Source organism: Eretmochelys imbricata, chromosome 2 (genome assembly GCF_965152235.1).
Source record: "Eretmochelys imbricata isolate rEreImb1 chromosome 2, rEreImb1.hap1, whole genome shotgun sequence".
Taxonomy (NCBI): domain Eukaryota; kingdom Metazoa; phylum Chordata; order Testudines; family Cheloniidae; genus Eretmochelys; species Eretmochelys imbricata.
Window position 1 is genome coordinate 371446 of NC_135573.1, and position 26231 is coordinate 397676.

Consider the following 26231-nt stretch of genomic DNA (forward strand, 5'->3'; position numbering starts at 1 on the left):
CCATGCTCTGCCTACTACATTCTATGCTCTGTCCACATGTGATGCCAAAATTAACTGCTACTCAGAGTATATTGTGCAGATCTTCAATAATATGATTGTGCCTTTTCTTTCCTGCATGCTTTAATCAGCATTGAACTAATTAATCTTAATACTTAAATTGCCATCATTGGGCTTCATTTTTAATGCCACGTGGAGATGAACGGACTAGCTCACATCTCTCAGAACTATTGTTCTTCTTCGAGTGCTTGTTTATGTCGATTCTCAGTAGGTGTGCGCATGCCACATGCACAGTCGCCAGAAGGTTTTTCCCCTACTGTTATCTGTAGGGGTCGGCTCTGGAGCCCCCCGAGTGACCCCCTGAGTCACGCCCTCGTGGTGCTGTTTAGGGCCCTGCCAACCCCCTGCCTCTTCAGTTCCTTCTTAGTGCCCATGACGGTTGTTGAAACAGTGGTTCTCTCTCGCTTTGGCAAGTGATTTCCCTAGTAGACTCTTTTCTTTCTTCTTGTAAATAGTTAATAGTGTTAGTGTTTTAGTATTGGAAGTTAGGTCCCCACTTATCAGGGTCAATCCTACCCCTTTTTCCCTGAGATTGGGGCATGCCTCTGTCTCAAGGTTTAAACCGTGTGGGGCTTCCCAAAAGCCTATGCCTAGGGGCAATCCCCACATGTCATGTTTGAAGTGTATGGGAGAATCCCATCAAAAAGATCATTGCAAGATTTTCAGGGGATTTCGTCCCAGAATGAACAAGGAGAGGGACTAGAGACTGAAACTCCTCTTGATGGAGCCAGCTCTCCACCCACATTCAGAGCCAAGTCGGTCTGAACCAGTACCCATCACGTCTGCATCGGTGTGGAGTGCACTGGCTTCAATGAGGGAGCCCCCAGCACCAAGGAAAGACTCTGGGACTAAGGGTCCTCTGCACCGTCAAGACTCTCTGGCACCGAAGAGCTCCTCACATGGGGAGGTGCAGCACTGCTCCCAATAGCCAGAGCTGCGAAAGAAGCAGAGAAAGATGGATAGGGGACGCTCACCCACACTGAAAAGAAGCTGAGCGTGAGGGCTCAAGCGGAGTGTGACCAGCACCGGGCCACTCCAGCTCCAGGCCGTCTAGTGCGGTACCGTGGACTCTGGCCCTGCTGAGAGGTCTGTCAAGTCCGGTGCCTCTGGACTCCCCTCAGAGGAAGTAACACAGAGAGACACGAGAGCTTCACTCCACGCCGGAGACTTTTGAGGCAGCTAGGGACCTTATAGCCTTTATGGCACTGCTGTCTCTCACCAGGTGTGAGAGGGCACCGGATGCCAGACCACTTGCACCACAAAGGCACTCGGTGCCATCTAGAGGCAAGCCAGCCATGTCGTGGCACCAGTTGCCTTCTCTTCAGCACTGCTCTCCAACACCGTCCAGCATCGACCCGCCTGGTCACCACGGAGCGAGTCTTCACCATTGGAGGCAGAGTCTTATGCCTCAAAGATAAGTCAGCACCACTCACAGCATCGGCACCTAAGGCCCGATGCGGGGCAGTCTCTCCCCCCTATGCCCTGGCCGGCGCAGTGGCAAGTGCCTGCACAATGGCCCTTTTGGACCCCATGGGCATTTCATCCAGCCCAGAGTTCGTATTCAAGGGGGTCGCTATCAGTTGCCTCCTCTTCCTTCCTTCCTTCCTCCTCTGCTGCCTCCTTTGACCCACAAGCATTCCCGCAGTACCAAGACTGGCATCAGACCCAGCACCGAGGTCGACATCGAGCCTGAGAAACCAGCACTGCGTGATCTTTGAAAGCCACAGGGCAAGAACAGTGTCCCGTAGTGGCCTGAGCATCTTACTCTTCGTCTCTCAATGAAGCGGTGGTGGGGACCTCTGCAGCATCTGCCCATGATAGCAGGGCTCACCAGGTGCTCCTGAGGAGGGTGGCCCAAAACCTGGGGCTCCAGGTAGAGGAGGTGTCAGAGTCCTCAGACCTCATGGTGGGCATCTTGACCCTGGCTGGCCCTTCATGGCTTGCCCTGCCATTAATAAAGACGATCCAGGACATGACCAAAACATTGTGGCAGACTCCAGCATCTTTGCCCTCCACAGCAAAAAGAATGGAGAAGAAGTACTTCATGCCTTCAAAAGGGTACGAATACCTCTACACCCACCCTCCACCGGGATCGCTGGTAATAGTGGCCACAAATGAATGTGAGAGGCAGGGGCAACAGGGGCCCACGGGGTTCAGGCTCTGGGGCAGAGTTTGGTTGAGGGAGGGGGGTCAGGGCTGGATGTGGGAGGGGGTGCAGGCTCTGGGAGGGAGTTTGGGTGTGGAAGGGGGCTCAGGGCTAGGGTAGGAGTGCAGGAGGGGGCAAGGAGTGCAGGCTCCAGCCAGGCGGCGCTTACCTTGTGCGGCTCCCAGAAGCGGACAGCATGTCTGGCTTCTAGGCTCAGGGGCGGCCAGGCGGCTCTGCGCACCGTCCCCTGCTTGCAGGCACCGCCCCCACATCTCCCATTGGCCACAGTTCCTGGCCAATGGGCTTTGCAGAGTCAGCGCTCAGGGTGGGGGCAAATGCGCAGAGACCCGCTGGCCACTCTTGCGCCTAGGAGCTGAACATGTCAGCTGCTTCCGGGAGCTGCGTGGAGCCAGAGCAGGTAGGGAGTCTGCCTTAGCCCCACTGTGCTGGTGACCAGACTTTGGCCTATTAAAATCTCCCGGATTGCCTTTAATAGTCACTGGGAGATTGAGGCCGATTCCGGGAGACTCCCGGCCAATCTGAGAGGGTTAGCAACCCTACTTCAGCCCACTTTTCTTTCCATGTGGGTGCTTGGATCCTCTGTCTTCTCGTGCACATGGCTGAGAGTCCCTTTGAGTTTTGAGTTGTAATGACTGGTTTTATTGCAGGCCTTCATTGCAATGGTGAAGAAGGAGCAGGAAGAAGCTGAACGGGAGAGACAGAAAGAGGAAGAAAAAAGGAAGAAGCAGCAAGAAATACAACAAAGGAAGAAACGGATGCTGGAGGCGGCATTTGATGGGGATGTGGAAGAGATGAAGGCTGTGCTAAAGGAAGTTAGTACTTGGCAGGGGAGAGGTTCCATAGGAACTGGAATACACATAAGAGAGGGTGGGACCTCATGCCCTTTTCTGGGAGCTCTGTTCATTTCCAAATTTATTGATTTGGATCATAGTCCATTGTTGAAGGCTGTAGAAATGGTTCATTCTGAAATATGCTTTATGCAAGAGGCCCCAAGCCTCCTGGTTCCTCCCCTCAGAGACTTGTTCATTAGGTAACAAAGGACAAAACATAAATGAAGTAGGGAGCTAGTAAGGTGTTTGCCATCCATCTGGGTTGCATCATGCTGTGTTTGTCTCTTCCTGCCTCTAATCTCTTTTTGCCTGCTTTGATTGCCTGCTTTGATCGTGAGCTCTTCGATGCCGGGAGTATGCTTTGTGTGTGTCTGGAAAACACCTGAAACTTCACAATGTAAATAAACTGTATGCAAAAAATCTCTCTTCACTAATCTTTCAGATAATACATAATTCCCAGGGGTAGCCAGAGCAGAAGGCATTCTTTTCCCATTCTCCATGTTTATCTTCTCCATTTGTCTGTCTCTCTCCAGGTGTCAGATTTGGATACTAAGAATGGTGTGGGTACCGATGAAAAAGGGAAGGCCACGCGTCTCTGTAATCACATCAACATGGTGGAGTGCACTGACTCCAATGGGAACACGCCCCTTTCAGAGGCAGCAGGAGGTGGCCACCCCAATGCTATCAAGCTGCTGATAGAAAATGGAGCCAATCCCAACTGCAAGGTACGAAATTGTGGTGGTGGAAGGAAATAGGCCACAACTGGAATGGGAACTGCCTGAGATTCAATAGAACAAGACTCACTGCAACCTGTATAAACAGTGTTATGAAAGATAGCTTGGCCAGACCGTGGGGTCAGCTAATGTGTTATATGTCTAATCACACTTCAGTACTCAACTCATACTGCCGTACTTGCTGTAGTGGGGATAAGAGGGCAAGGTTCAATCCTTGGTAGGTAATTAACCCCTAAGACAGTCCATTGGGGGTCCAGAATTGATATCCATATGGGAGAGATCTCCAAGGTGGTAAATAGTTAGGAGGGGCTGTGTTAAGTCCTCCACTAGCAGAATCCCCAGCACAGTAATCAAGTGGTTTCTTCATGTGTTTGTCCACATGGATTGTAGTCTTTGTGCACATGTGTACCATGCATATGAGACTGGATTCTTTTGGCCAGCAGAGTCCATTGGGGCCATGCTTGTGCTCTGGATGCCCTTGCCTCCCCCCAACCCAAGGCCATCAAGTGTGGAGGTGCCCTTCTGTCCCTCAGTTCCTTCCTACCACTAATGGTAGTGAGACAGAATCCCTGCAGTGTCCTGCCAGCATTAGTGTTAAAGTTCTTAGGACTTGGCCACGCAGTGAGTTAATGCGTGGCAAGCTAGTGCACTGTAGATTCACACCCTGGCTTCCCATATGTTAACTTGCTGGGTAGACAAGTTCTTAGTATTATTAATTAGTTGTTTGTTAGTCTGCAAGCATCTCCGTCATCTCAGGCTTAACAGTCAAAGAGCAGCCAATAGCCTGACAAAAGTCCCTCTTCCACCTCAGTGCTGACAGTTAAACAGGTACCAGTGATACCCACGAAACATGTGGCCGGCCCTTCTTCCAGCGCCAACTGCAATGTACTAATCGCTCCAGTGACTTTTCATGGGTACCCAGTGCATAGGTACAGTCCCTGTCCGTACCTAGAGCATATATGGTACCAAGGGATTTAGCTATAGGCCAGGTACTGGAGTCGACATTGCTAGATAGGCTGAAGGTGAGGCTGGCTAGACCACTAGTCACCAAGACCTCTGTACTGCAGATGACAAGTGTCAGCAGTACAAACTCGATCAATACCAGAGTGGAGGGGACATTGTACACTTGAAAGTTTAGCCCCACCTTCAGAGCAGGAGTACTCCTTTTCATTCTCACAGTCAACGCACAGTAGGGGCTCATCTCCCACTTGCTCGCCCTCCCTCCCTTCTATGGGGATTACAGTGGGAATCTGGGAGGGACTCTAGGGACTGGTCTCATGATAGGAAATGGCACGAATCTAATAGGCCCCCTGGTATGTCTTCCAGTGCAGTATCCATATGCCTATTGACCTTGGCCTTACTGGACACCATGGGGCATGTGATCCCATACCTGCAAGCCAGTGTCTACTGCCTCTCACCCGTCGCCCCAAGACTAGATCCCTTTCTCCCCAGAGACAGAATAGACCTTCTCAGACTGGTCAATTACCGTAGCCTCAGATGCTAGAGACAGGAGGAGGAGAGCAATGAAGATCATGCAGATGAAGGAGAACAATTAATCCCATCTGAAATTTCCTCATCCTCTACATCTTCTTCAGACAACTATTTTAAGGGACCCTAAGATCTTATGAAATGCATGGCAGAGGCTCTTGACTTTCAACTGGAGGTGTTAAAAGAGAAATCATAGAAACTGCTGGACATAGCAGCATGGTATGGTAAATAGCAGAGTCCCCCAAGCATGTCTACTGGGACCAGTGCTATTCAACATATTCATAAATGATCGGGGAAAGGGGATGTGACAGGTTGGATCACAGAAACCCCCTTGGGAACTGCCAACTGATGTGCTGAGACTACTTCTGCCCCTGCTTTTCCTGCGAGCTTGAGACTCCAGCACCCTGTCGTGCTGAGCCAGACACGCCAGTCTGCTCCAACACAGACCCAGGGTCTGAACCACGGGCCCCAAAGCTGCAGACTTAACTGAAAGCAACTTAAGAAGTGTTCCTGTCTTTAACACTCAGATGCTCAACTCCCAGTGGGGTCCAAACCCCAAATAAATCCATTTTACCATGTGTAAAGCTTATACAGGGTAAACTCATAAATTGTTCGCCCTCTATAACACTGATAGAGAGATATGCACAGCTGTTTGCCCTCCCTCCTCCCCCCCCCCGGTATTAATACATTCTCTGGGTTAATTAGTAAGTAAAAAATGATTTTATTAAATACAGAAAGTAGGATTTAAGTGGTTCCAAGTAGTAACAGACAAAACAAAGTGAATTACCAAGCAAAATAAAATAAAACACGCAAGTCTAAGCCTAATATGGTAATAAAACTGAATAGAGATAAAATCTTACCCTCAGAGATGTTTCAATAAGTTTCTTTCTCAGACTGGATGCCTTCCTAGTCTGGGCACAATCCTTTCCCCTGGTTCAGTCCTTGTTCCAGCTCAGGTGGTAGCTAGGGGATTTCTCATGATGGCCGCCCACTTTGTTCTGTTCCACCCACTTACATATCTTTTGCATAAGGCAGGAATTCTTTGTCCCTCTGGGTTCCCACCCCTCCTTCTCGATGGAAAAGCACCAGGTTAAAGATGGATTCCAGTTCAGGTGACATGATCACATGTCACTGTAAGACTTCATTACCCACTTGCCAGCGCACACATATACAGGAAGACTTACAAGTAAAACAGAGCCATCTGCAGTCAGTTGTCCTGGTTAATGGGAGCCATCAAGATTCCAAACCACCATTAATGGCCCACACTTTGCATAATTACAATAGGCCCTCAGAGTTATATTTCAAATTTCTAGTTTCAGATACAAGAATGATACATTCATACAAATAGGATGAACACATTCAGTAGATTATAAGCTTTGTAATGATACCTTACAAGAGACCTTTTGCATGAAGCATACCCCAGTTACATTATATTCACACTCATTAGCATATTTTTATAAAATCATATAGAGTGCAACATCACAGGGGGTAAAGAGTGAGGGGGGCAAAGTTTACAGATGGTACTAAAATGACTCAAGATAGTTAAGTCCAAAGCTTATTTAATTGTTCCCATAATATAAGAACTAGGGGTCACCAAATGAAATTAATGGGTAGCAGGTTTAAAACAAATAAAAGGAAGTTCTTCTTCACTCAGCGTACAGTCAACCTATGGAACTCCTTGCCTGAGGAGGTTTTGCAGGCTAGGACTATAACAGGGTTTAAAAGAGAACTGGATAAATTCATGGAGGTTAAGTCCATTAATGGCTATTAGCCAGGATGGGTAAGGAATGGTGTCCCTAGCCTCTGTTTGTCAGAGGGTGGAGATGAATGGCAGGAGAGAGATCACTAGATCATTACCTGTTAGGTTCACTCCCTCTGGGGCACCTGGCATTGGCCACTGTTGGTAGACAGGATACTTGGCTGGGTGGACCCTTGGTCTGACCCAGTATGGCCTTTCTTATGTTCTTACTGGGCAACCAAATGGCAGATGAAATTCAAAACTGTTGATATATGCAAAATGATGCACATTGGACAACATAATCCCAACTATATATATGCAAAATGATGGGGTCTAAATTAGCTGTTACCTCTCAAGGAAGAGATCTTGGAGTCATTGTGGATAGTTCTCTGAAAACATCCACTCAATGTACAGCAGCAGTTAAAAGAGTGAAAAGAATGTTAGGAACCATTAGAAAAGGAATAGAAAAAAAGACAGAAAATATCATAATGCCACTATATAAATCCATGGTATGCCCACACCTTAAATACTGCATGCAGTTCTGGTTGCCCTATTTCAAAAAAGATATATTAGAATTGGAATAAAAACAGAGAAGGGCAACAAAAATGATTAGCAGTGTGGAACAGCTTCCATATGAAAAGAGATTAAAAAGACTAGGACTGTTCATCTTATAAAATAGGTGATTACAAGGGGATATGATAGAGGTGTAAAAAGTCATGAATAGTGTGGAGAAAGTGAATAAAGAAGTGATATTTACTCCTTCACATAACAAACCAGGGTCACCTGATTAATTTAATAGGCAGCAGGTTTAAAACAAACATAAGAAAGTACTGCTTCACACAACTCAGTCAATCTGTGGAACACATTGGCAGGGGATATTGTGAAGGCCAAAAGTATAACTGGGTTGATAAAAGTTTCCTGGAGGATAGGTCCATCAATGGCTATTAGCCAAGATAGTCAGGGATGCAATCTCATGCTCTAGGTGTCCCTAAACTTCTGACTGCCAGAAGCCAGGATGAGACAACAGGGGACGGATCACTCTATAGTTCCCTTTTTCCATTCATTCCCTCTGAAGTATCTGGCACCAGCCACTGTTGGAAGACAGGATACAGTGCTGGATGGACCACTGGTCTGACCCAGTGTGAACTTTTTTATGTTGTAATGTTCTTATGACGTTCTGCACCGTTCCATGCATGGTAGCCTTGCTCTGCCTAAAACAGGGGTTGTTAGATTCTACAAAAGACCTGTGGCAGACCCCAGCATTGATTCTAGATACATTCAAATGTGTAAACAAAGGGTTCTAAGTCGGGGTGGGCAAACGTTTTGGCCTGAGGGCCACATCTGGGTATGGAAATTGTATGGCGGCCATGAATGCTCACAAAATTGTGGTTTGGGGTGCAGGAGGCGGTGAGGGCTCCAGCTGGGGGTGCATGCTCTGGGATGGGGCCAGAAATGAGGAGTTCAGCATGCGGGAGGGGGATCTGGGATGGGGCAAGGGGTTGGGGTGCAGGGCGGGGTGAGGGCTCTGGCTGGGGGTGCAGGCTCTGGGATGAGGCTGGGTTTGGGGTGCAGGAGTGAACTCCGGGCTGGGACCGAGGGGTTTGGAGGGAAGGAGGGGGATCAGGGCTGGGGCAGGGGGTTGGGGTGTGGGAGGAAGTCAGGGGTGCAGGCTCTGGGCAGCGCTTACCTTAAGCAGAACACGAAAGCAGCAACATGTCCCTCTTCCAGCTTCTACGCTGAGGCGTGGCCAGGCAGCTCTCGCGTGCTGCCCCGTCTGCAGGCACTGCCCCTACAGCTCCCACTGGCCGCGGTTCCCAGCCAATGGGAGCTGTGGCGGGTGGCGGTTGGGGTGGGGGCAGCATGCGGAGCCTCCTAGCTGCCCCTACACATAGGAGCCAGAGGGGGCACATGCCGCTGCTTCTGGGAGCCACACGGGTCACAGCATGCGAGGAGCAGGGCAAGTCCCTGACCCTGTTCCATGGTGGGAGCTTAAGGGACATATTAAAAGGTCTGATGGACTGGATGCCCATATTAAAAGGTCTAGATGGACCTTTGGTCTGACCCAGTATGGCTGTTCTTATGTAATGCACCTAAACTGTTTGTGTCCTTTGCTGTTAGTGTTAATGATCAGGCAATATCCTTTTGGGTTATCAAACTGGATCTCTTGCTATGTAAAAACATGTTACAAACTAGCCAAGTTAGAGCTGCCTAGCCACATTAGAGCTTCTTCCACTTAAGTTCAGACAGCCCTGAGACCGTGTATGTTATGCAGACAAAACCACACAGGATCGTTTCAGGGGACAAGACAAGATGTCACATTTATTATCACACAATTTGATTTATGACCAATAACTTATATCTAATACCTATGTACACACACACACACACACTCTCCCAAATGTTCTGCAGCTGCTGTATAGTTACCAGTCCTGAATGTAGCTTGAGTTCATGGCTTGGGTTTGTAGCTTGTGGCGGCTAACTGGCCAGGAAAGCCGGGCACAAGGAAGAGCTGGGTCTCTGTTGGGCATGCACCGGTGCTCTTCCATGTTGGCAGCAGAATGTTACCCTCCAAAATCTTCCATCTCATCCATCCTTTTTTGTAGGCTTTAGTTTGAATCCAGAGTCTATAGGTCTTGCTGTGTCATGCTGCCTCTGGGTTCGGTGTGATTGATCACCCATCAATTGCAGATGTGACTTTCGGCCTCGGACCTGGCTTTGATGTTTCTTCAATTGTACTTTTGTTCTTTTCTTTTTAGGGTGGACTCTTCTTGCTTTGTCAGGGCTGTTGTCTGCATCTTCAGCCGTTGGTGTTTATACTTTATTTCATCAGGACAGGCTGGGGCTGGAGGTTGATTCCATTATCCGTACATACCTCATTCACACATCTAAACTAAACTAATAAGATTACAGCAGGGTTTTGCAAAATGGAATGAGCATTTTAAAATGGAGTTTGAGTTACAATATGGACAAGTGTAAGGAATGACAAACAGTGAGCAGAAGTTACAATGTTGAAACAATGCAAGTTTCAGCTATTTAAGCAGCAATTGGATTGAAAGTGAAACCCGAACAGCTGTGGCTCTTAACAAGCAGCTTAACTGTTAATTAGCCAGTTATTGGGGTATCTGGTTTTATGAATGAATGTAGTTTCATTCATGAAACTTTACTTATGAAGTTATATTAATAAAGTGAACAATTAAAAACAATTTCATTGGTCAGTTCTACATTGTCCCCCTTTTGACCCTTCAATCCAGGGGTATTGAATGGGTCACGCTTTATGTAATTGTTTCAAGGCTATATATTGTGAAACAATGTGGGCCTGTGTTTTCAGCTTAAAATACGTCTGTTTTATCCAGCAGCACATGCAGAGCATTAGAACCAACATAACCGTCAGGGTTACTAATAGAACAATGATGGGATGAAAAATTATATCTAGAACTGCTGACCAGGTGGGCTGCTCCTACAACACTCTGCCCCTTGATCTATGATCATTACAGTAGTTGTTGTCTTTGTAGGGCACAGGTGTTCTGTTGCAAACAAACCAAACGATCATAACCAGGTGAATATAACTAAAACCATTACAACTGACTAAACACCAGATATAACATAAACACTAATGCAAGCAATCATAATAATAATAATTGGGAATACAATAAAACCACCACCATTACCATAATTGGGTACATTGACAAACAAAATGAGGCTCCAGTCTGATGCTGCAATAGCCATCAAACAATAAAAGTAACTGAGGTCAGGATCTCCTTAAGCACACACAAGAAATAAGATTTTGTAGGAGTACATAGTTGTCATGAAAGGTAAAACTTATTTGGACTTAAACTAACATTTAGTTGCTAAAATGTTGCAGAGTCCCCTATTACTAACAGCTGTTCTCAAGAGGTCTCTGGGGACCTGAAAGACGGGGCCCTAAAGTCACGGGCCAAGTCTTACCAGTTATGAGGGCCCATGAACTACCCTTCAGGGCTTGGGGAAGTAGAACCAGAGTGCATACAGGAAGGGGTGGAATTAACAATAAAAGCAAATATAACTAACAATACAAATGTATCAATATAAAAAATCAACAACAAAATGATTATTAGAGTACCTAACAAAAAATAAACCTGATGCATTGGGGATCAAAGTCTTTTGGGCAGAGGTGGATGTGATTGATAATTTGTTTGGAGGTGGGGGAAGTAAACAGAGGAAAAGGCATTTACCCTGTCTTGTTTAGTATCCCCTCTCTTTCTGGACCCAGTGCTAGCACAGGACACCCACTGGAGACAGACACAGAACATGCAACACAGAACATGTAACACAGAACACTGAACACAGACTTTGTCGTGACACTATAACCATGGTATTTTTGACAGGTTTCAGAGTAACAGCCATGTTAGTCTGTATTCGCAAAAAGAAAAGGGGTACTTGTGGCACCTTAGAGACTAACCAATTTATTTGAGCATAAGCTTTCGTGAGCTACAGCTCACTTCATTTTTATAACTTTTCAGCTGGTACCAGCTCTCCTGATGTTCCAGTTCAGAAGCTGAAAGATAGATGCTTAGAAACAAATTAGCACAATGCTCCCACCGTGGCAGACCCTGCTTGTTTGAGTTGTCTGCAGTGTACCCATTTTCCCTCCAGGGTTTTATCTATGCCACCCAGGGTTTTTGCTAACTCTATTGCTTGCACGAGAGTCAAATCGGTCTCTGCCACAGTGTGTCCAGTACTTGAGGCTGCACAAATGCTTATTAAGTGGTGTATTTCTTGTGAGTTTAAATCCTCCCTTTCTTCCAGTAAAAGGGCATTAACACGTATGGGCTTTGAAGGCCAGGGTGGCAGAATTGGAGGAGCTAAGGGAGGCAGAGAGGTATGTTGATGAGGCTTTCTGGGACACTGTAGATTTGTCCCACCTCTGGTCAGACAGCCCCTGAATTGTTAAGGAGGATGAAAGGCCCAGAGGAGAGCAGGCAACAGGAACAGAGGGAAACCTTCCCATAGTTGAGACCCTTCTTCCAGATGATGTTGGTGTATCCTCTCGCACTGAGGTTACCTCTCTGGGGGAGGGAACTCCAGTCATTAGGAAAAGGCAGGTGTTAGTAATGGGAGATTTGATCATTAGAAACATAGATAGCTGGGTTTCTGATGACCAGGAGAACCGTATGGTGACTTGCCTGCCTGGTGCGAAGGTTGAAGATCTCTTGAGGAATCTAGATAGACTTATGTGTAGTGCTGGGGAGGAACCGGTGGTCATGGTACATGTAGATACAAATGACATAGGGAAGGGTAGGAGAGACATCCTGGAGGCCAAATTTAAGCTGCTAGGGAAGAGACTGAAATCCAGGACCTCTATGGTGGCATTCTCAGAAATGCTACCAGTTCCACGCACAGGGCCAGGTGGGCAGGCAGAGCTTTGGAGTCTCAATGCGTGGATGAGACGATGGTGTAGAGAGGAGGGGTTTAGATTCATAGAATCATAGAATCATAGAATATCAGGGTTGGAAGGGAACCCTGAAGGTCATCTAGTCCAACCCCCTGCTCGAAGCAGGACCAATTCCCAGTTAAATCATCCCAGCCAGGGCTTTGTCAAGCCTGACCTTAAAAACTTCCAAGGAAGGAGATTCCACCACCTCCCTAGGCAACGCATTCCAGTGTTTCACCACCCTCTTAGTGAAAAAGTTTTTCCTAATATCCAATCTAAACCTCCCCCACTGCAACTTGAGACCATTACTCCTCGTTCTGTCATCTGCTACCATTGAGAACAGTCTAGAGCCATCCTCTTTGGAACCCCCTTTCAGGTAGTTGAAAGCAGCTATCAAATCCCCCCTCATTCTTCTCTTCTGCAGGCTAAACAATCCCAGCTCCCTCAGCCTCTCCTCATAAGTCATGTGTTCTAGACCCCTAATCATTTTTGTTGCCCTTCGCTGGACTCTCTCCAATTTATCCACATCCTTCTTGTAGTGTGGGGCCCAAAACTGGACACAGTACTCCAGATGAGGCCTCACCAATGTCGAATAGAGGGGGACGATCACGTCCCTCGATCTGCTCGCTATGCCCCTACTTATACATCCCAAAATGCCATTGGCCTTCTTGGCAACAAGGGCACACTGCTGACTCATATCCAGCTTCTCGTCCACTGTCACCCCTAGGTCCTTTTCCGCTGAACTGCTGCCTAGCCATTCGGTCCCTAGTCTGTAGCGGTGCATTGGATTCTTCCGTCCTAAGTGCAGGACCCTGCACTTATCCTTATTGAACCTCATCAGATTTCTTTTGGCCCAATCCTCCAATTTGTCTAGGTCCTTCTGTATCCTATCCCTCCCCTCCAGCGTATCTACCACTCCTCCCAGTTTAGTATCGTCCGCAAATTTGCTGAGAGTGCAATCCACACCATCCTCCAGATCATTTATGAAGATATTGAACAAAACCGGCCCCAGGACCGACCCCTGGGGCACTCCACTTGACACCGGCTGCCAACTAGACATGGAGCCATTGATCACTACCCGTTGAGCCCGACAATCTAGCCAGCTTTCTACCCACCCTATAGTGCATTCATCCAGCCCATACTTCCTTAACTTGCTGACAAGAATACTGTGGGAGACCGTGTCAAAAGCTTTGCTAAAGTCAAGAAACAATACATCCACTGCTTTCCCTTCATCCACAGAACCAGTAATCTCATGATAAAAGGCGATTAGATTAGTCAGGCATGACCTTCCCTTGGTGAATCCATGCTGGCTGTTCCTGATCACTTTCCTCTCATGCAAGTACTTCAAGATTGATTCTTTGAGGACCTGCTCCATGATTTTTCCAGGGACTGAGGTGAGGCTGACTGGCCTGTAGTTCCCAGGATCCTCCTTCTTCCCTTTTTTAAAGATTGGTACTACATTAGCCTTTTTCCAGTCATCCGGGACTTCCCCGGTTCGCCACGAGTTTTCAAAGATAATGGCCAATGGCTCTGCAATCACAGCTGCCAATTCCTTCAGCACTCTCGGATGCAACTCGTCCGGCCCCATGGACTTGTGCACGTCCAGCTTTTCTAAATGGTCCCTAACCACCTCTATCTCCACAGAGGGCTGGCCATCTCTTCCCCATTTTGTGATGCCCAGTGTAGCAGTCTGGGAGCTGACCTTGTTAGTGAAAACAGAGGCAAAGAAAGCATTGAGTACATTAGCTTTTTCCACATCCTCTGTCACTAGGTTGCCTCCCTCATTCAGTAAGGGGCCCACACTTTCCTTGGCTTTCTTCTTGTTGCCAACATACGTGAAGAAACCCTTCTTGTTACTCTTGACATCTCTCGCTAGCTGCAGCTCCAGGTGCGATTTGGCCCTCCTGATTTCATTCCTACATGCCCGAGCAATATTTTTATATTTTTCGCTTTATTTTATTTTATTTATTAGGAATTGAGGAAACTTTGGGGATAGGGGGAAACTATACAGGAAGGATGGGCTCCACCTAAACCAAAGTGGATCCAGACTGCTGGCACTTCACATTAAAAAGGTTGCAGAGCAGTTTTTAAACTAAAAGATGGGGAAAGCCGATGGTTGCAGAGGAGCTGTCATAAATATAAAGGGAAGGGTAAACCCCTTTAAAATCCCTCCTGGCCAGAGGAAAAATCCTCTTACCTGTAAAGGGTTAAGAAGCTAAAGGTAACCTCGGTGGCACCTGACCAAAATGACCAATGAGGAGACAAGATAGTTTCAAAAGCTGGGAGGAGGGAGAAAAACAAAGGGTCTGTGTCTGTCTGTATGATGCTTTGGCCGGGGACAGAACAGGAATGGAGTCTTAGAACTTAGTAAGTAATCTAGCTAGGTATGTGTTAGATTATGATTTCTTTAACTGGCTGAGAAAATAGCTGTGCTGAATAGAATGAATATTCCTGGCTGTGTGTCTTTTTTGTAACTTAAGGTTTTGCCTAGAGGGATTCTCTGTGTTTTGAATCTAATTACCCTGTAAGGTATCTACCATCCTGATTTTACAGAGGTGATTCCTTTACTTCTATTAAAAGTCTTCTTGTAAGAAAACTGAATGCTTTTTCATTGTTCTAAGATCCAAGGGTTTGGGTCTGTGGTCACCTATGCAAATTGGTGAGGATTTTTACCAAACCTTCCCCAGGAAGCGGGATGCAAGGGTTGAGAGGATTTTGGGGGGAAAGACGTGTCCAAACTACGTTTCCCAGTAAACCCAGATAAAGTTTGCTGGTGGCAATGGAAATTCAAGGGTAAAATAATTTTGTACCTTGGGGAAGTTTTAACCTAAGCTGGTAAAAGTAAGCTTAGGAGGTTTTCATGCAGGTCCCCACATCTGTACCCTAGAGTTCAGAGTGGGGAAGGAACCTTGACAGGAGCATGTGGATCGGACAGAGACTTCTCTTAGAGGAGAATCTATTGATAGAGATTCTCTAGGTTTTAGGCAGGAGGAGGGGGATGAAAGAGGACAAAGTATGGGCCAGATCAGAAAAGAAACATTCACAGAAAGAATCTGACACATCAGAAAAGGGCAGACAAACAGTGACAAGTTTTTTAAAGTGCTTGTACACAAATGCTAGAAGTCTAAATAATAAGATGGGTTAACACGAGGCACTCTAGTTCAAGGAGGATATTGATACAAGGATATTGATATTGATAACAAGGTCAGCTCCCAGACTGCTGCGCTGGGCATCACAGCATGGGGAGTAGATGGCCAGCCCTCTGTGGAGAAAGAGGTGGTTAGGGACTATTTAGAAAAGCTGGACGTGCACAAGGCCATGGGGCCGGACGAGTTGCATCCGAGAGTGCTAAAGGAATTGGTGGCTGTGATTGCAGAGCCATTGGCCATTATCTTTGAAAACTCGTGGCGAACGGGGGAAGTCCCAGATGACTGGAAAAAGGCTAATGTAGTGCCAATCTTTAAAAAAGGGAAGAAGGAGGATCCGGGGAACTACAGGCCAGTCAGCCTCACCTCAGTCCCCGGAAAAATCATGGAGCAGGTCCTCAAAGAATCAATCCTGAAGCACTTACATGAGAAGAAAGTGATCAGGAACAGTCAGCATGGATTCACCAAGGGAAGGTCATGCCTGACTAATCTAATCTCCTTCTATGATGAGATTACTGGTTCTGTGGATGAAGGGAAAGCAGTGGATGTATTGTTTCTTGACTTTAGCAAAGCTTTTGACACAGTCTCCCACAGTGTTCTTGTCAGCAAGTTAAAGAAGTATGGGCTGGATGAATGCACTATAAGGTGGGTAGAAAGTTGGCTAGATTGTCGGGCTCAACGGGTAGTGATCAATGGCTCCATGTCTAGTTGGCAGCCGGTGTCAAGTGGAGTGCCCCAGGGGTCGGTCCTGGGGCCTGTTTTATTCAATATCTTCATAAATGATCTGGAGGATGGTGTGGATTGCACTCTCAGCAAATTTGCGGATGATACTAAACTAGGAGGAGTGGTAGATATGCTGGAGGGCAGGGATAGGATACAGAGGGACCTAGACAAATTGGAGGATTGGGCCAAAAGAAATCTGATGAGGTTCAATAAGGATAAGTGCAGGGTCCTGCACTTAGGACGGAAGAACCCAATGCACCGCTACAGACTAGGGACCGAATGGCTAGGCAGCGGTTCTGCGGAAAAGGACCTAGGGGTGACAGTGGACGAGAAGCTGGATATGAGTCAACAGTGTGCCCTTGTTGCCAAGAAGGCCAATGGCATTTTGGGGTGTATAAAAGGGGCATTGCCAGCAGATCGAGGGACGTGATCGTTCCCCTCTATTCGACATTGGTGAGGCCTCATCTAGAGTACTGTGTCCAGTTTTGGGCCCCACACTACAAGAAGGATGTGGATAAATTGGAAAGAGTCCAGCGAAGGGCAACAAAAATGATTAGGGGACTGGAACACATGACTTATGAGGAGAGGCTGAGGGAACTGGGATTGTTTAGTCTGCAGAAGAGAAGAATGAGGGGGGATTTGATAGCTGCTTTCAACTACCTGAGAGGTGGTTCCAGAGAGGATGGTTCTGGACTATTCTCAGTGGTAGAAGAGGACAGGACAAGCAGTAATGGTCTCAAGTTGCAGTGGGGGAGGTTTAGGTTGGATATTAGGAAAAACTTTTTCACTAGGAGGGTGGTGAAACACTGGAATGTGTTACCTAGGGAGGTGGTAGAATCTCCTTCCTTAGAAATTTTTAAGGTCAGGCTTGACAAAGCCCTGGCTGGGATGATTTAATTGGGGATTGGTCCTGCTTTGAGCAGAGGGTTGGACTAGATGACCTCCTGAGGTCCCTTCCAAACCTGATATTCTATGATTCTATGATATAATAGGCATCACAGAAATCTGGTGGAGTGAGGACAATCAATGGAACAAAATATATCAGAAGGACAGAACAGGTCCTGAGGGGGGGAGGGGAGTGGCACTATATGTGAAAGAAAATGTAGAATCAAATGAAGTAAAAATCTTAAATGAATCCACATGTTCTATAGAATCTCTATGGATAGTAATTCCATGCTCTAATAAGAATATAACAGTAGGGATCTATTACTGACCACCTGACCAGGACAGTGATAGTGACGATGAAATGTTAAGGGAGATTAGAGAGGCTATCAAAATAAAGAACTCAATAATAGTGGGTGATTTAAATTATCCCCATAGTGACTGGGTACATGTCACCTCAGGACAAAATGCAGAGACAAATTTTCTTGATACTTTAAATGACTGCTTCTTGGAGCAGCTGGTACAGGAACCCACAAGGGGAGAAGCAACTCTCGATCTAGTCCTGAGTGGGGCACAGGATCTGGTCCAAGAGGTAACTGTAACAGGAGCTCTTGGAAATAGTGACCATAATATAACAACATTTAACATTCCTGTGGTGGGAAGAACACTTCAACAGCCCAACACTGTGGCATTTAATTTCAGAAAGAGGAACTATGCAAAAATAAGGAGGTTAGTTAAACAGAAATTAAAGGTACAGTGACTAGAGGGAAATCCCTGCAAGCTGCATGGACACTTTTCAAAGACACCATAATAGAGGCCCAACTTAAATGCATACCCCAAATTAAAAAACACAGTAAATGAACTAAAAAAGAGCCACCGTGGCTTAACAACCATGTAAAAGAAGCAGTGAGAGATTAAAAGGCATCTTTTAAAAGTGGAAGTCAAATCCTAGTGAAGTAAATAGAAAGGAGCATAAACACTGCCAAATTAAATGTAAAAATGTAATAAGAAAAGCCAAAAAGGAGTTTGAAGAACAGCTAGCCAAAAACTCAAAAGGTAATAACAAAATGTTTTTTAAGTACATCAGAAGCAGGAAGCCTGCTAAACAACCAGTGGGGCCCCTGGACGATCGAGATACAAAAGGAGGACTTAAACACGACAAAAGAAAAAGAGTACTTGTGGCACCTTAAAGACTAACAAATTTATTAGAGCATAAGCTTTTGTGAGCTACAGCTCACTTCATCGGATGCATACGATGGAAAATATAGTGGGGAGATTTTATATACACAGAGAACATGAGACAATGGGTGTTACCATACAGACTGTAACAAGAGTGATCAGGAAAGGTGAGCTATTACCAGAAGGAGAGCAGGGGGGTGGGAGGGAAACCTTTTGTAGTGATAACCAAGGTGGGCCATTTCCAGCAGTTGGCAAGAACAGTGGAGGGGTGGGGGGGAATAGACAAGGGGAAATAGTTTTACTTTGTGTAATGACCCATCCATTCCCAGTCTTTATTCAAGCCTAAGTTAATTGTATCCAGTTTGCAAATTAATTCCAATTCAGCAGTCTCTCGTTGGAGTCTGTTTCTGAAGTTGTTTTTGTTGAAGAATTGCCACTTTTAGGTCTGTAATCGAGTGACCAGAGAAATTGAAGTGTTCTCCGACTGGTTTTTGAATATTATAATTCTTGAAGTCTGATTTGTGTCCATTTATTCTTTTACGTAGAGACTGTCCAGTTTGGCCAATGTACATGGCAGAGGGGCATTGCTGGCATATGATGGCATATATCACATTGGTAGATGCACAGGTGAACGAGCCTCTGATAGTGTGGCTGATGTGATTAGACCCTATGATGGTGTCCCCTGAATAGATATGTGGACACAGTTGGCAACGGGCTTTGTTGCAAGGATAGGTTCCTGGGTTAGTGGTTCTGTTGTGTGGTGTGTGGTTGCTGGTGAGTATTTACTTCAGGTTGGGGGGCTGTCTGTAAGCAAGGACTGGCCTGTCTCCCAAGATATGTGAGAGTGATGGGTCATCCTTCAGGATAGGTTGTAGATCCTTGATGATGTGCTGGAGAGGTTTTAGTTGGGGACTGAAGGTGATGGCTAGTGGCGTTCTGTTATTTTCTTTGTTGGGCCTGTCCTGTAGTAGGTAACTTCTGGGTACTCTTCTGGCTCTGTCAATCTGTTTCTTCACTTCAGCAGGTGGGTATTGTAGTCGTAAGAACGCTTGATAGAGAGCTTGTAGGTGTTTGTCTCTGTCTGAGGGGTTGGAGCAAATGTGGTTGTATCGTAGAGCTTGGCTGTAGACAATGGATCGTGTGGTGTGGTCTGGATGAAAGCTGGAGGCATGTAGGTAGGCATAGCGGTCAGTAGGTTTCCGGTATAGGGTGGTGTTTATGTGACCGTCACTTGTTAGCACAGTAGTGTCCAGGAAGTGGATCTCTTGTGTGGACTGGTCCAGGCTGAGGTTGATGGTGGGATGGAAATTGTTGAAATCATGGTGGAATTCCTTGGGTCCAGATGATGAAGATGTCATCAATGTAGCACAAGTAGAATAGGGGCATTAGAAGATGAGAGCTGAGGAAGCGTTGTTCTAAGTCAGCCATAAAAATGTTGACTTACTGTGGGGCCATGCGGGTACCCATAGCAGTGCTACTGATTTGAAGGTGTACGTTGTCCCCAAATGTGAAATACCTGTCATTAAACACGATAAAGTCATTGCGGAGAAACTAAATGAATTCTTTGCTTCAGTCTTCATGGCTGAGGATGTTAGGGAGATTCCCAAACCAGAGCCGTCCTTTCTACATGACAGATCTGAGGAATTGTCACAGATTGAAGTGCCATTAGAGGAGGTTTTGGAATTAATTGATAATCTTAACAGTAACAAGTCACCAGGACCAGATGGCATTCACCCAAGAGTTCTGAAAGAACTCAAATGTGAAATTGCAGAACTATTAACTATGGTTTGTATCCTGTCCTTTAAATCAGCTTCTGTACCCAATGACTGGAAGATAGCTAATGTAACGCCAATATTTAAGAAGGGCTCTAGAGGTGATCCTGGCAATTACAGACCAGTAAGTCTAACGTCAGTTCTGGGCAAATTAGTTGAAACAATAGTAAACCATAAAATGTTCAGACAGATTGCACAACATAAATTGTTGTGCAAACGTCAACATCGCTTCTGTAAAGGGAGATCATGTCTTACTAATCTATTAGAGTTCTTTGAGGGGGTCAACAAATATGTGGACAAGGGGGATCCTGTGGACATAGTGTACTTAGATTTCCAGAAAACCTTTGACAAGGTCCCTCACCAAAGGCTTTTATGTAAATTAAGTTGGCATGGGATAAGAGCGAAGATCCTTTCATGGACTGAGAACTGGTTAAAAGACAGGGAACAAAGGGTAGGAATAAATGGTAAATTTTCAGAATGGAGAGGGGTAACTAGTGGTGGTCCCCAAGGGTCAGTCCTAGGACCAATCCTATTCAACCTATTCATAAATGATCTGGAGAAAGGGGTAAACAGCAACATGGAAAAGTTTGCAGATGATACGAAACTGCTCAAGATAGTTAAGACCAAAGCAGACTGTGAAGAACTTCAAAAAGATCTCATAAAACTCAGTGATTGGGCAACAAAGTGGCAAATGAAATTTAATGTAGTAAAATGTAAAGTAATGCACATTGGAAAAAATAACCCCAACTATAAATACAATATATTGGGGGCTAATTTAGCGACAACTAATCAGGAGAAAGATCTTGGAGTCATCGTGGATAGTTCTCTGAAGACGTCCACGCAGTGGCAGTCAAAAAAGCAAACGGAATGTTAGGAATCATTAAAAAAGGGATAGAGAATAAGACGGAGAATATCTTATTGCCCTTATATAAATCCATGGTACGCCCACATCTTGAATACTGTGTACAGATGTGATCTCCTCATCTCAAAAAAGATATACTGGCATTAGAAAAGGTTCAGAAAAGAGCAACTAAAATGATTAGGGGTTTGGAACGGGTCCCATATGAGGAGAGATTAAAGAGGCTAGGACTTTTCAGCTTGGAAAAGAGGAGACTAAGGGGGGAATGTGATAGAGGTCTATAAAATCATGAGTGGTGTGGAGAAAGTGAATAAGGAAAAGTTATGTACTTGTTCCCATAATATAAGAACTAGGGCCACCAAATGAAATTAATGGGTAGCAGGTTTAAAACAAATAAAAGGAAGTTCTTCTTCACTCAGCGCACAGTCAACCTGTGGAACTCCTTGCCTGAGGAGGTTGTGAAGGCTAGGACTATAACAGGGTTTAAAAGAGAACTGGATAAATTCATGGAGGTTAAGTCCATTAATGGCTATTGGCCAGGATGGGTAAGGAATGGTGTCCTTAGCCTCTGTTTGTCAGAGGGTGGAAATGGATGGCAGGAGAGAGATCACTTGATCATTACCTGTTAGGTTCACTCCCTCTGGGGCACCAGGGATTGGCCACTGTCAGTAGACAGGATACTGGGCTGGATGGACCTTTGGTCTGACCCAGTATGGCCGTTCTTATGTTCTTATGTTTTTGGTTGTGCCTCCCCAGAGCACAGGCTGGGTGGCCTCCTGAGTGAGTCAGGGAGTGGAGGTGGCGCTTCCTCCCTGGACCCTGCTGTGCGGAGCTGGCTTGAGCCCTGCCAGCCTTTGCCTCCCCCACAAATAGAAGTAAAACTATGCCTATGCCCAAAGGTCCGCCCAGGCCTGGAGCCCCGTGCTCCTTTCCCCCCACCCCCCACCAGGCCCTGGCGTTTTTATAGCAAGTTGAGGGGGGGCCTCATGGAGAAAAAGGTTGAGACCCCCTGAGCTGGGTACAGGCACTGCTGGCTTTGATAATCCAATCTTGCATGCCAAGAGTGGACCTCATGTGGACAACATGTCTCAAAGAACCACAGTTATTCTAAGGTAAGTAACTTCTGTGATAGGGTCCCCGGTGTGCAGACTGGGACCATGGGACTGCTGTGTCTCCTTAACTCTCTCCAGCCTGGGCTGTCTCTCACAATGCTTTGCTAGTGACAAGCAGCAAACCCCTCCAGGCGCTGTTATCACTCAGCACAACTGCATGTGGAGCCCCATACCCAGCTAGATTGCCTGAATGCTCCCAGAGCCACTCACGAATCACACAGGGAAAGGCACCAGAGCGAAATCCCCCCAGCTCTGTACCTCAGGAATATACCATCTTGCACTGGACTGGGGGTGCAGGCTCTGGGATGGGGCCAGGGATGGGGAGTTTGGGGTGCAGGAAGGGGTTCCAGGTTTGGGGAGGCTCAGGGCTGGGGCAGGGGATTGGGGCGCAGGGCTGGGGCTCGAACTTACCTCCTGTGGCTCTCTGTCAGTGGTGCAGCCGGGGTGCAGAGGCAGGCTTTCCGCCTGTCCTGGCACCACGGACCTCGCTGTGCCTGAAACAGTCAGCTGCAAGTCCAGCTCCTAGGTGGAGCCACCGCCATCTCCCCAGCTCCAATTGCCCGGTTCCTGGCCAATGCTCGGGGCGGGGGTGCGTGCCGTGTTCCGTGGCCCCCCGCCTAGAAACCGGACCTGCTGTTGGCCGCTTCCGGGGCGCAGTGGGGTGTCAGAGCAGGTAGGCACTAGCCAGCCTTAGCTGGGCAGCACCACCAATGGGACTTTTAATGTCCCAGTCAGCGGTGCTGACCAGAATGACCCAGTGCCTAACATGTCGCGACCCAAACTTTGAAAAACGCTGATCTAGATTAAGCGGTTTTTCTCACCCCACTGGATATTGCAGTCCTTAATATACAGGTTTGTCTCTTAAACCTAGGCCAGTCTCCTCTGTTGGAGTCTTCAGTCTTTTGAGTCTCCTGGTTGCTTGCAGCATAGGTGGGGGCAGGAGAAAGGCCAAGCATGAGGCCCCTGTGTTCTGTTGTATACCCTTAGTCCATGTGCTTGGAGAACACAAGCCCAGGCATGTCTGGTGGGCATTGCTGAGTCCCCAGGCATGGTTTGAGCAATTTTCCTGGTTTGACCTTATACAGGTGAGTCATTGAATTGTAGCTCTCTTGCTGGACAATGGCTGTTGATGGTTGCTTGTCTCTGAGGAGCTAATATCTGGCTGATTCCCCAACTTACAGCATGTTTTAGTGACAACCATACAACACAATCGCATAACTTCATATGCACTAAAGATATACGTATTTAGATAGAACAGTGGATTTCAGCAGTTCATAACCTTTCCCCTGATGCCTCGCATGGCCTGCTGTATATGCAATATCACTATTATATATAAATGAGGCATATGGGGTTACAGGACACTACCCCAAGGTATAGAATGTCACACTTTCCCCCTTGGTTTACTGCAAGAGGGTTAGTCAGTGACTAACTCAAAGACACTTTGTGTTATAATTCTCTTGTCATCCAGCCATCAAGGCCATGAAGTGACGTGCCTCAGTTTCCCCTTCACACAGCAAACCAGATTTTTTTATCCCAAAACTTAACATCATACCAAATTTTTTATCACAGATGGCTGTTTACAAGTATCTTTGTGATACCACGCCCTCTGTTCAGATACTCTGGTTTGGGTTGGTTTGTTCATTACCCATGGTGTCATTTGACTCCTCTCTGTGCTCACAGCCTGTGGAAAAAGACCTCCCTCTCTGTCAGTTGGGTCATTTGCATTCTGACAAACGACCACCTTACAACTTCCTACTCTCAACTCCTCTGTTATCGCAGGCACTGGAGCTGCATCTTGATTTAAAGAGGCAGAGTTACTTTCCAAAAACTTATCAGAAATAGCATGCTGAAAAACTGGGGCCTGGATTGGGGTACCCTCTGCCATCCCCTTATGGTTACTTACCCTTTCTTTCCCCATTTATTTTCTGTTTTAAAAAAAAATTATACCTTTATTTCTAGCTGTTAGAACAGTTACTGTTCATCTGTAGGGATGAACCACCATAGTTGCAGTACGCCAGGCTGACCGGGCTTCAAGTGTTGCCTTTACTTCCGGAAGACGATCACAATATCATAGAATATCAGAGTTGGAAGGGACCTCAGGAGGTCATCTAGTCCAACTCCCTGCTCAAAGCAGGACCAATCCCCAACCATTAGACCTCATTTTCTATGCCAGTTTTGGTTTTCTGATTTCCTGTTCCACACTTTTCTTATATGTCAAGCATGATCTTAATTGACCCTTTTTGTGTGGACTAATTCAGTCTTGTCTTACTTTTGCATCTTTTCCCATCAGCATTTGTTATAGGTCATTGTGACATCTTATGAACTTACACTCACTTTTTACAGTTGAGCTCACAATTAGGGTAAATTTGTAGGCCCAGTTTTCAGAACAGATGGTATGCCATTCTAGACCTCAGATGACTCAACAAGTTCATCTGTCACCTCGAGTTCAGGATGGTCACTTTCATAATCCCTACACTAGCATCTCAAGGTTGCTTCAGGGCACTCATTCTCTAGGAGGCATAGTCACGTATGTACATCCATCCAGCCCACAGGAAGTACCTTTGTTTCCTAAAAGGAAACTCACACTATCAGTACAATGTGCTATTGTGTGGATTTTCTATGGCACTGAGAGCATTTACCAAGTGCCTTGTGGTCATGGCAGCTCATCTAGGAGCCAAAGGCTCACATTTATCCATGCTTTGATGACTGGCTGATCTGAAATATTTCCCCTTCCCTGCCCCCAGACATGTTTTCCAGACCTTGAATCTTTCTCGTGGCTCTTTTCTGAACTCAGTCTCTAATTTTTAAACACCCTTGTTAAAAGGACACCAAAACTGATGCACATTCCAGTAATGGTATCATCACTGCTGAATTAACAGATAATCCATAGTTTTATAGATTTAAAGGCCAGAAAAGACCATTAGATCATCTAGTCTGACCTTCTACATAAAACAGGCCAGATTATTTAACAAAGTTATCCCTGTAGTGAGCAAAAAATCACAGTGCTGGCATCATAGGGTGAAATTCTATGCGCCAGTGTCAGGCAGGTTAGCTTCATGATCATAACTGTCAATTCTGGCCAAAAATTCTATGTCTGTTTTTGTTTTTCTCTCTTGTATTTTTAATCTTTACTTTTTAAAACTTTTGTTATATGGAACTTATTTCCCACCCCTTGCCTAATTTCTCATTTAAATTTAATATCTAACATTTTAGTGTTCTCTTTCCTAGTTTAATTAACTTTTACCTATTAGTAGGGCTCTGTATCTGTCATGGAGGTCAGATGACAGTAGCCTCTGGCAGCTGGTGCCACTGGCCCCGGGGCACCCCCCCAATGGCTCCCTAGAGTGCCCAGCCAACAGTGGCCCCCGACCCCTCCCCCAGCAGCAGGTATTTAGAGTATAAGTCATGGGCAGATCACCGGCTATGAATTTTTGTTTATTGTCAACATGGACAAGTTGAGAGTCCTGCACTTAGAGTGGAAGAATCCCGTGCACCGCTTCTCTTTCTTCTTTCATATGGCTGGTGTAGAGCAACAACTACAATTTCACCTGAAGTTGATCGACCCAAATGGCTACATCAGGGGTAGCAGAATTTATTGCAGTGATGCCTCCTTCATATTTATACATTGGGCAGTGATATGTTCTATGGTCTGTCGCGGGGAACCACGCTCGCACACTGCAGAGTCCTTGATTTTCCATTTGTGCATTAGATATCTGCATCTACTATGGTTGATTCGCATTTGGTTCAGAGTTGACCAACATGACCATGGAAGGTCAAACACAGGAACCTTCTGCCTGGGATCTGGCACAAGGTGCTTATTTTTTAAGTCTTGTTTAGCCCAGTCTGCTTTCCAAGCCTCCTTCTGATTGTAGCCTGATTGCATGAGGCTAAACAAATGTTACCTGAAAGGCTTGCAGGACTTAAGATGTTGTGGGGGGGCTGTCAAGGTTCCTTCCCCCCTCTGAACTCTAGGGTACAGATGTGGGGACCTGCATGAAAACCCCCCAAGCTTACTTTTACCAGCTTAGGTTAAAACTTCCCCAAGGTACAAACTATTTTACCCTTTGCCCTTGGACTTCCACTGCCACCACCAAACGTTTATCTGGGTTTATTGGGAAAGCGTTGTTTGGAAAC

General features: G+C 46.2%; 1 protein-coding gene across 1 annotated transcript in view; it reads left to right on the plus strand.

The window, feature by feature from the left end:
* Positions 1-26231, plus strand: part of IQANK1 (IQ motif and ankyrin repeat containing 1) — an 88692-nt gene that overhangs the window by 6577 nt on the left and 55884 nt on the right. Inside the window, exons 2-3 of the mRNA XM_077810331.1 lie at positions 2872-3036; positions 3588-3779. Of these exons, the coding sequence (XP_077666457.1) occupies positions 2872-3036; positions 3588-3779 (357 nt within the window). The remainder of the gene's footprint in view (positions 1-2871; positions 3037-3587; positions 3780-26231) is intronic.